This window comes from Nicotiana attenuata, unplaced genomic scaffold, assembly GCF_001879085.1.
Source record: "Nicotiana attenuata strain UT unplaced genomic scaffold, NIATTr2, whole genome shotgun sequence".
In the NCBI taxonomy this organism is placed as follows: Eukaryota; Viridiplantae; Streptophyta; class Magnoliopsida; order Solanales; family Solanaceae; genus Nicotiana; species Nicotiana attenuata.
The window spans coordinates 10,407-21,148 of record NW_017671979.1 but is presented as its reverse complement, the minus strand read 5'-3'; the positions used below and the strand labels follow the sequence as shown (position 1 = coordinate 21,148).

Sequence of the window (10,742 nt, the reverse complement as noted above, 5' to 3'; positions counted from 1 at the left end):
ACTTCTCAGAATAAACTAATTTTTACAGCTTGGCCAAACGGGCTACTCCTTTGGTTTGAATTTTGTCTTTTATATTTGGAATATGTGACTTACACAATATGCAACAAAATATTTGGGGTATGTGAGCGCCAGAAGAGTGAAAGAAGGATGAGGCAGGGATTTGGGCACGAGGGGACCAATTAATGGGTTTGTCCCGTAATACCACAACGGGGTTCGAATGTTGGAACTATAGGAAGCAACGCAGCAGCAAATATCTGTAAATAAAATGGCGGCAACTTAAGCTAATCTTTACAACTCTTGAACCGCCTCTGTAATCTGTACTTATATATCTCCATTTCTGTCTCTTTTTTAGTATGTAAAAAAAGAAGAAAACAAAACTTTGTTTCAGCTTTGGCTCTACTAAGCTTTAAAAAATCCCCGAGCTTTTTAGCTACAAGTTTTTTTGGAGTTTACTGTAGTAATTAGAGAGAGCTTTTCCTGGAGAATATGGGGAACGGCGAAAACACTGAGCTTCTGGATTTGAAGATAAAAACCACTGAATCATCACCATCTTCATACCCTTATAAAAGAACTATGTTCATGTCCCCATCTTCTCATCCTCACTTTGCTGCTTTTGATAAAGAGACTAGCAGTAATAGTACTTGTCTTGCTGATGACGGAGGAAGCGGCGGCGGCGGCGGTGGGCCCTGGGATTTTGTAGGGAGCGATAGCTACGATGCTGTGAGTTCAGGCGCTGCAGCAGCACTTTCGTCTAGGCCTTTGCAACCTTTCAGCTGTTCTGCTAGTACGTTTTTTTCAATCTCTCTGTTACATATTCTCTGTTTTTTTTTAAGGTACCAAAAAGAAGAGTTGCAACAAACAGGGTCTGAGATGATAGTATGCACAGCTTACCTCTATCCTAGTTAGAGAGGCGATTTTCGATAGACCTCGGCTCCCGCTTTCCAAGAACTTTCCACCTATCTGAACTCACAATCTCTTGGTTTGAAGTGAAGGATGCTCGCCGTTCGAGCAACCCGCTCTTGTCTAATTTATTAGAGAAAAAGAAAAAGAGAAGAGTTGCAGAAGAAAAAAAAAAAGATTTGAGGTTTAGGGTTATTTTGGTTTTGCAGGAGGAAGCATGTTCCTGTCCGGAAAAGCTCCTTTTACAGCGTCGCAGCTGCAGGAGTTTCAAAGACAGACAATAATATGCAAATACATAATGGCTTCCGTCCCTGTTCCTCCTCAGCTTCTCCTACCTTTGTCTAATAATCCTTCTTCAGCTCACCTCCCTCAATCTAACAGTAAATCTTGTCCTTTTTAAATTTGTCAATATAATTGTATCCTCTTTACCTATTTTATTGCACTATAATTGTTTTTTAAAAGGGTGTGAATGTTTGTTTGTATGTGTAGCATCTGGTTTGGATTTGAAGTTCTCAAGAGGGTCAGATCCAGAGCCATGGAGGTGTAAGAGAACAGACGGTAAAAAATGGAGGTGTACAAGGGATGTAGCTCCTGATCAGAAGTATTGTGAGCGTCATGCTCACAAAAGCAAACCCCGTTCAAGAAAGCCTGTGGAAATTCACAATACCACCACCAACAACTCCAATAATCGACACCCTCCTCCTACTACTACTCGCAATCACCACCACTCTCTTCAGTTTCCAACTGTGCAACTCTCTGACCAAACCAGGTGGGTAGTTTGTACAAAGATCTTTCCTTTGAATCTTACGTTTCAATACTGAAGAGGGTCTTGGCATAACTGATAAAATTGATGACATGTGATCTAGAGGTCACAAATTCGATCCGTGAAAACAGTCCCTTGCAGAAATGTAGGCTAAGGTTACGTATAATACATCCTTGTGGTCGAGCATTTTCTCGGACCTTGCGCGTAGCTAGAGCTTAGTGCACCGGGCTGCATTTCTTACATTTCAATTTTCCATGTTCATTCATGTTATACTTAAATTTCCTATGTGGGTATTTTTATTGATTCACTTTTTGTTCTTATCTTAAGGAGTTGTGTGTGTGGGACTAGTCTTTTCTGGACTTTTGTACCTATGCAAATAAATGTGGAATTGATTGGTTTTCTTTTTCTGCTTTTATGAAAGGTGTATTGAGTGGTTAGGGAGAGGAGACAGAGGTGGCACTATCCCTATCATTAGTTGTAACCAGCAAAATTTGCAGCAACTCATGCAGTCATCTTCTGGAATGGGATTCAACAATGACTACACGGACCAAAACAGAAGAAATACACCTGCATTTCAAATGCAAGACGAGGCAAAAGTATATCCTATGAACAACTTTAATCAGTACATATCTAATAGGAGTAACGGACAGACATTGGAAAGTACTCCTCTAAAGAATGAAGAGTGTAGTGGTTCGGTAATTGCCTCGTTACAGGGAAGAACGACTAGGGATTTCATCGATGCTTGGTCAAAAGACGGACTTAATGATGGTATAAACAATAATGGGTCCTTTACGTCGCTAACGCTTTCAATGTCTGGTTGGAATCATGGCATGGAGGAGGATAGCGAACATGCGCAAGCGAGCATTAATAGAATGCTGGATTCTGAGAGAAGTAGTGACGATGTTTTGAGGTCACAGTGGCTTAACCCTGTTTCTTGGATGAGTTCAACAGCACCAGGAGGTCCTTTAGGTGAAGCATTGTGTCTTGGAAATGCTACTAATTTACCTTCACCTCATGGCTATAGCAATAGTACTGCTAACAGCAGCTGCAGCTTTAATTCCTGTGAGAATGGTAGCCATGGACTCGACTTCATCGGCTGATGATCGTGCAATTTTTGCAGCTTGTAAAATGGTGAAAGCTTGTAACAAGCCTTTCATTCTCGAGTTATAAGAATTTGGAAAAATTGAGAGTCCCATCTTTTGTTTTGATTTCAGTTGAAGTTTCATTCACTCGCATGCAGTAGCTTTTGATTATAAACTGTTTCTTCTCTCTCTATATATGTATACACACACTACAAATCTCAGTGATTGAATTCCACATGGTTCTCTGCGAGTAGGGGCGAAGCTATGTATGGCCAAGGGTGTATAAGCTAAAATGTTCGCCGAAAACTTATACCATGTATCATATAAGCTAAAATATAATACTTGTTATTGATTAGAAATAATCTTTGAACACTCTTGCATGCATAATCCATTGCCATTGAATTTTCTTGAACCCCTTTTAACGCTAGTCCAAAAATCAATCATGCAGTTACTCTGAAATTATTTTTGTATGATTACAAATCTATTGAAGATGCATTATGAAGAATTCTTTTAACTTCTCTATTCTTTGCATGAAATATGCCAAAGGTTGGGTCAAGTAAACCAGTTGTTGCAGTGCTCGTGACAGGAACTTGAATGCATTTATTAACATGTTGAAATATGAAGGCAGCAATCCTTCAATATCTAAGGGACGATACTAGCCAGTAGGTGTAGTGTTACATCCTTTCAAGCATTAAGTGTTTCATCTTTTAATGCTACAAGAGATATTTTCCCAAAAAATATAACGTTGTTAAGTTGTGCCGTGTAAATGAAGACGAGGTTCAAGATTTGAAACGGTAGATTTGGGCTACGTTAATAAGCCGAGTCGACCTAATATTTCTGACAGGTTGTAACATGAATTTATGTTTTATGCATCTTACCGTGCAAAGAGGTTAAGTCTGAAACTTTTCATATCAAAGTTGATATGATGACCTAGAGAATAAGAGTAACAGTAAGCTGGATGCAACTATTAAAATTTTATGTCAATGTTTATAATCTTATAATATATGACCAACATTATAATATATGGCCAACAAGTTAGGTGTTTGTCCTGATTTTTTTAATATATTTAGTTTTCTTATCTCTAGAAGTAAAGGACGTTATATTTATCATAATTGAGTTTTCTTCTTTTAGATGGAAATTATAAATCTCACATATTCGACTATTCCCTTTTCTTGTAAGAAAAAGTTTGGACTTCTATAAATTGAGGATCTTTCCTTCTTATTCAGTAGCATCCACAATGTCGCCATAAGGGGTTTGAGAGTCTTGTTTAGGAGGAGAACTTTACGGGACAAGTGTTAGTCTGCCACTTGTGTTTGCCACTTCATGAGGTTGTTTTCTCGATATTTGTACTCTCTTTTATATAGTGGATTGCTCATCTCCACCGTGGACGTAGGTTAATTGGCCGAATCACGTTAAATGTTTGTGTCTCTTTTGGTATATTTCTATTTTGTTGCCTGATTTATCGTCGTTCAAGTGTTACTTTACTAGTTTACGCATGACACCTAATTATTTCAATCCTAACACAACATGTTAGAAGCCAAGATGAAATAGACGAATTATTGGAGAATTACTGGCAAGAGAATAAGGAGTTTTGAGTTACAACTGTTGGGATATACTATTAACCATGCGGTTTAGACATAGTATTGTGTTTTATTCTTTATGGAATAATTGTTTATTTAATTTATTCAATTCAATAAAGTACTATTTTAAATAGATCATTTGTTACATGTATGTCCATTAGTTATGTAGTAGACAATTTAGTGTATGGAGTTTTTGCTCATGCACAGAAGATTAAATTGTCGATTCCCATAATTAATAAACTATGTTCACAGTCGAAGATATTATTGGGCAAAATATCTTGATGATTGTAGCACAAGATTATAGTATAATTGTTGATAACCAATTTTTCCCTCATATATTTTTAATATGCAAAAATAGTGCGCATGCATTTACAAACATGCACAAGCATCTCTATAATTTTTTCTATAATTTTAAAAGCTTTCAACCAATTTATTTTTGCATTTTTACTATACAAATGTCCAATAATTATCTCTCATATTATATTTATGCCCAAATATTGCTTAAATATTTTAATTGCATTTTTAAACTAGAATTGCATATTTTTGCAATAATAGCCCATGCATATGCATAATTACATTATCTATATAGAAAATGACCTTTTATATTTTTATAGTGTTAAGTAATTATTTTAAATCATTTTCATGCACAAATCACATTTTTATCATTTATAAATTATTTTATAAAATTATTTTATTAAATTAATTGGGTATTTAACATATAGCCTCTTTTTAATTTTTGGACCTTAGCCCAATTTTCTACCCCAGTCCAATTAAATCATACACATGACCCAATTTTCTAACCCGACCCAGTCCAAAATTTAACCCTGGCCGTTGATCTCAGAAGATCAGCGGTCCAGGATCAATTTTCCTTTTTTAACTTAATCAAACGACCCTAACCCTAATCATTTCTTCCGCCCCGCCGCCCTTGAATCCCTCCTCTTATCTTCTCTCTCAAACCCTCCCCTAACCCTAGTCCGCCGTCGCCGGAAACCCTTCAATCCATGGGGTCTCCCTTTGATTTTAGGCCCCATCCGGCCTCCTATCTCTACTGGCTATTCGGTTTCTTTGTTGTTTGACGGACAACACTGACTTGGCTTCAACTGTTCATTTTCTCGATGAACCTGCCTGTGTTCATCTCTATGTTTGTGAGTAATGTTATCTTCACGTTTATGGCCTAAGCCTCTGGTTCCAAACCGGATTTTTCTCACCTTTGTCATTTTTTAAAAAAAATACCTAGCCACTATTGACTCGAGTCTGTTCAGATCTCTATAGATCTGAGATGATTTTGAGTTTATCTGATATTTCTCTTTAGAAATCTTCTGTTTTTCTTGTAATTAACCAATTTTAGCTTTTCCCTAAAACTAGGGTTTCATCTCTTTACGCTTCTGCAAAAGTTCTAAAAATTTTAAGTGTTTAACTCTGGCTCTCTTTACTTGTTCGAATGATTTTCATATCTATGTTCTAATCCCTAGGGTTTCTAATCATTTCACTATTTGTTCTGATATTTTCCCGTTATTCTTTGGCGCTGTCAATTAATAGAGATTAACTGATTTTATTTGCCTAATTAGGGTTCGAAATTATATTTTTTTTGTTGAAATTGGTATTTCTCTGTGATTTTACTTATTTTTCCTTATTTGTGACTCATAATTGGTACTACTTGCCTTAATTAGGTTATTAGCTTGATTTTTGGGATTTGATTGTTTTGACCGACCCCTAGGTGGTCTCTGATTTATTCGTTTACCTTATTAAACTTCAATCTTGCCTGTTAATTGATTCTCCCTAATCTAAGTGATATTTCCCGGATTCTATCGTGTTAATTGATTGGGTTTAGCCTTAATTAACTGGTTGAATAATTTGCATACCTTATTTGTGAACTCTTAATTTTCTTTACCTTATTTGCTCTACTCTGCTGAAGCTATATAACCTCACCATTCTGATTTTTAGAACACACGAACACACACGGGAAGATACAGAAACACCTACACAAATAAACTCTTATTCTTACTCACACACTCACAACTGTAGTTCTCTCTATTACTTCTATTTGCTATTCTGTCTAGCCGGCTGAAAGCCAAGGCTAGACTCTTGGATTCCACTTGCCTTCACCGTCCTGTTTGCTACCTCTTAACTGGTATGCCTCAATTTTTGTTATCATGCTCTCCTCTATATGCTATGTAGTCAGTTCATTATGAATTTCAACATGCTTCTGTTTGCTCCGTGTTCATGTTTATTGCTCTCTTAACTAGCATGCCTTAATTCCTGTTAACTTGCCATGTCCTATATGTTAGTATGGTTAGTATACTTGAGCATATTCTTGTTTGATCCATGGCACTTGTTTACCTGTTTCTCAACCAGCATGCCCCAATTCCTGTCCTGTTTTTATGTGCTAATAATTTACCTTAGCATGTTCCTGATCAATTCATGGTTTCTGTGTACTTCTTTCAAGAATAATGTGCTTTAAATTCTTGCTACCTTTTCTGTATGGCTGTCTGGTTAGTCATTTGAATTCAGCATGTTTCTCTCTGCTAAATACATGTCTATATGATTCCACCTACTAATGGTTAATAGACTAAGTCAACTCCGACAATGTGAAACCTTGTTTGACTCAAATGTGACTCTATTATGCCTATGATTCCAGTGTCCCTGTGTTGTTGTGATTGTTTAACTACTCGTAACTATATCTAAGTCAATCTGCTGAAATATGGTTCTGTTCTGCTGCTTTTCTTTCCGAAACTGTCCCCTACCCTTATACAATATTTTCAAACTTCTACTCTTAGTTATCTAGGGTCCTACCACCCCTAGTGTGAGCACTGCCTAGGGTCCATGAGACTCCTATGAACTCTGACCACTGGGGCTGGCCTTCCAAACTCTTTACAAAACTGTTTCTTTGAAAAGGTTCTGGTGTGAGCATTGCCCGGGGTCCCTGAGGCCCTTGGGAACTTTGACACACCAGAAGCCCATTTTGTGTATTGTGGACTACCTGTGGACATCAGACTTGCTTGAAGGCCTGGCTTCCAGGTTGACATTGGGCCTGCTAAGGCTCCCTATAGTATAATGCTTTCTTTTTTCATTGTGTAATCTATTCGTATTGGTCTGTAATAATATAATAGTCCTTGTAAAAAACAGATATGGGGTTATTAGTAAAAGCTGGGGGGTTTATTCCATATCTTTGCTTGAAACTCGGGAAGAAATCATGCCTATAGGATTATTGATGATTATATGAGCGTTATACTTGTTTAGAGATCATTTTTATAGGGCTTTCTAATTGTTTTGTTCTGTACTTTACTCGTATGCTAGAAATTCTATTCATAGATTCTTTACATTAGAAATCATGTCCACGGGATCCATGCACATTTGATGCATTAGTAACCATGTCTATAGGATCTTGTCTGTTTGAATAACAATTTTCCTGGCAATGTGCTTAAAGAATTCTGCCTACACATGATTAATAGAGATCCTGTCTATAGGAACTAAAAAATCACCTAGATACCATGCCTATAGGAAATAAAACAATCAATTCTGCATATGTTATCATGCCTACAAGAAATATCAGTTTTGCGCTTAGATATCATGCCTATAGGAAATAAGTATAAAATCACTCTTGACACTTAGACATCATGCCTATAGGAAGTAAGTGTAAAAAATCAGTTTCTGTGTTTAGATATCACGTCTATAAGAAATAATGCTTATAATCAGTTTCAGCACTTAGAAAGCATGCGTATAGGATCTAAAAGATAAAATATGTCTGTTAAAATCCATAACTGGTTTACAACTTAGATACCATGTCTATAGGGTTCTATTCGACTATCACTTAGGCAAGCCTGTAGGATAATTAAAATTCTGGGTCTAAAAACTATGATTGCTTCATGTGCCCGGATTCAGAGTATTAACCAAATCAGTAGGCAAACTGATAGGTACTCGTCTGCTCGCTTTAAAATGGTTGTATATTCTATTTTGTGCCCATTTAGATATCCTGCCTATAAGATCCTAAAATCATTTAAAATTGCTTGTTTGAACAGCGTGCATTTGTTTGTCTATTTGTGGAGGTTAACATGAGCCCACTTAATTGCTCCTTATGCGACAGTCCTACTTGATTTTTGTTTGTCGCTTAGTTTTCTCCTTTTAAAAAACATAGGTGAGTCTAGAACCACCTTAAATAGAGGTCCTAAACACCTCCAGGGCCAGAGGTAAAGGACGGGTAGTGCACGCATAAGGTACGTACTGGATGTTATTAGAACGCCTAGATAATAATTGAAAAAGGGGAGGGTAATTGGGTAGTAAATGAGATGATGACCTGTGCGCTAATGCTACGCGTAACACCTCAATTTGGGGAAGGTTACTGAGTATTGAATGAAAATGTTCCTATAGGCTAATAAACTTAGGACCCCTTTAATTCCCGTTTTAAAATAATCTTCATTTGTTTAAACTGCTCTATTTCCTTAAAGGCTAATTCGCTTAAATTGAGTTTGGCAGGGATCCATCGTTGTCGACCTCGAGGGATGCCTAACACCTTCCTCTCAAGGTAATTTCGAGCCCTTACCCAATCTCTGATAATGTAAACTAGTTTCACGAGTTAATTGTTCTAGGTGCCCTAACGCACCTTAATCCGTTAGGTGGCGACTCTTCAAATCTCATACCCAATTCCCAAAAGGAAAGGAGTTGTCCCAAAATGTCGAAACCCGGACTCCGCGAGAAAAAAGGGGGCCCGACAGCATGGCGATTCTACTGGGGATATTATTAGGCTTTTACCATAACAAACTTGCTTTTTGTGAATTAGTCTTAAGCATGCTTTATTCTATTAATACGTGTGCACCCTTTCCCCCTTCCCCCTTTATCTGGATTTAATTGCCTATTTTCGAGCATTTATAATTTTCTTTACTGCAGAAACTGACTTGTCTCCTTGTTTTCTTTCTTAAACGTCTTTCAATTATTAAATACCGCATTTATCATTTTTTTAACGTGCAAATATGTGACAACATGCTATTTATTGTTGCATAAATCATGTTCAACACGTATTCCACTCGTGCGTAATCAATCCTATAGCAACGCTTGATGAGTGTTTGCGCCCTTCCTATATATCACCCTTTCACATCGGAAAGGCGTATTTGCGGTAAAACTAGTCGATCAGCGGTGTAGTCGACAGTTCCGTGCCTTTCCCCTCAAGTTGTCCACTTGAGGGTACCAGTCTAGACCTCTATAGAAACCTTACTCCGATTAATAGTACATGCATCATGGTCAAACCTAGCCGGGATAATATGTCGTCCACATAATAACCCTTTAAGACAAGCCTCGTCCAAAAGTCTACCAAGGTTTCCATAATCCCAATGGACGCAACCACGATTTTGTGCATTAATTTTGGAGAAATAAGTGCCAATATGCTAATCATTGATGTATAAAGAGTCGAATCTGGATGGGGAAAGGGTCTAACCATATTTGTTTTGCAGAAAATGAGGCACGAAGTCCCCAGGTTCGGCATGGTCCGTAACATACCACCACTATTGCAAGATTGGTGGGAGTATCTTCCATCAAGTGATAAAAATCATGTGAAAAGGGTTTTGGGAAGTTTGCCTTCTCTATTGGACCTCCAATCGAAGTCACCGATTTCTAGAACGCCGAAGGAAGCGAAGGAGGACATTTAGCAAGGGCATACCTATTGCTGAACCTGCGCGAACTGGGGAATTCGATCGACGAAGCCAAAAACATCAAGCCTGGAGAAGGTCCTTCTGGGACCAAGTAGATTAGGTTTATTTACTTTTTCAAATGTAATAAGGCCAAGTGCCATCAGTGACTTATCTTATTTAGTGTCGTTTTAGATTCATCTATTTTTACATTAATGAAATGAGGCAATTATTGGCACTGAAATTCTCCAAATCAACGTGTCGCTAGGCCTACCTCGGGCACAACGAGGCTCCCTAATTAGGACGCGGATTTACATTCCTGCAATACGTGTTTAAATACTACAAACATTTTCAGAATCCTTGCTGACTTGTTTACCTTTTGTTTTTCTTTATTTTTTATTTACTCCATCTGTCGCGCCCCCTTTTTCCTCAGTGGAAATCGGGTTTATGACATTTGGGAAGACAACTCGTTCCTTTTTGGGAATTGGGTTTAAAGGATTGAATTGAAGAGTCGCCACCTAATGATTTAAGTGCATTAGGACACTAAGAAGGGTTTTTGTTTGGATAACCAGAGATTGGGTAAGGGCTTGAAATTATTCCAACGGGAAGGTGTTAGGCACCCCTCAGAATCCACTAGTGTGGTTCCCGGCCAAGCTATTGTTGTGACTTTAAGTACAAATAACATGTAAGCAAGTAAGACTTTCAAATAAGAGGGGATTTCACATAATGGTTGCAAATTGATGAAGTTAAAAGAAACGGAAGGAAAGCTGAATTTTGAGAAAACAATTTGAAATTTGGA

At 37.5% G+C, this 10,742-nt stretch overlaps 1 protein-coding gene across 1 annotated transcript; it reads left to right on the top strand.

Annotated features, from left to right (window-relative positions):
• The first annotated feature begins 307 nt into the window (after positions 1-307).
• Positions 308-2,978, top strand: LOC109211147 (growth-regulating factor 5-like). The gene is made up of 4 exons (XM_019374646.1): positions 308-784; positions 1,110-1,280; positions 1,390-1,669; positions 2,085-2,978. Exons 1-4 carry the CDS (start codon positions 487-489, stop codon positions 2,761-2,763), a joined length of 1,428 nt encoding a protein of 475 aa, XP_019230191.1. The 5' UTR covers positions 308-486; the 3' UTR covers positions 2,764-2,978.
• Positions 2,979-10,742: the final 7,764 nt, after the last annotated feature.

Bases quoted from the DNA above. Each gene is read 5' to 3' on its own strand.
- LOC109211147 (XM_019374646.1), top strand. From the start codon at position 487: ATGGGGAACGGCGAAAACACTGAGCTTCTGGATTTGAAGATAAAAACC. The intron at 785-1,109 runs GTACGTTTTTTT...TTGGTTTTGCAG, and splicing joins ACCTTTCAGCTGTTCTGCTA to GAGGAAGCATGTTCCTGTCC. The intron at 1,670-2,084 runs GTGGGTAGTTTG...CTTTTATGAAAG, and splicing joins CAACTCTCTGACCAAACCAG to GTGTATTGAGTGGTTAGGGA.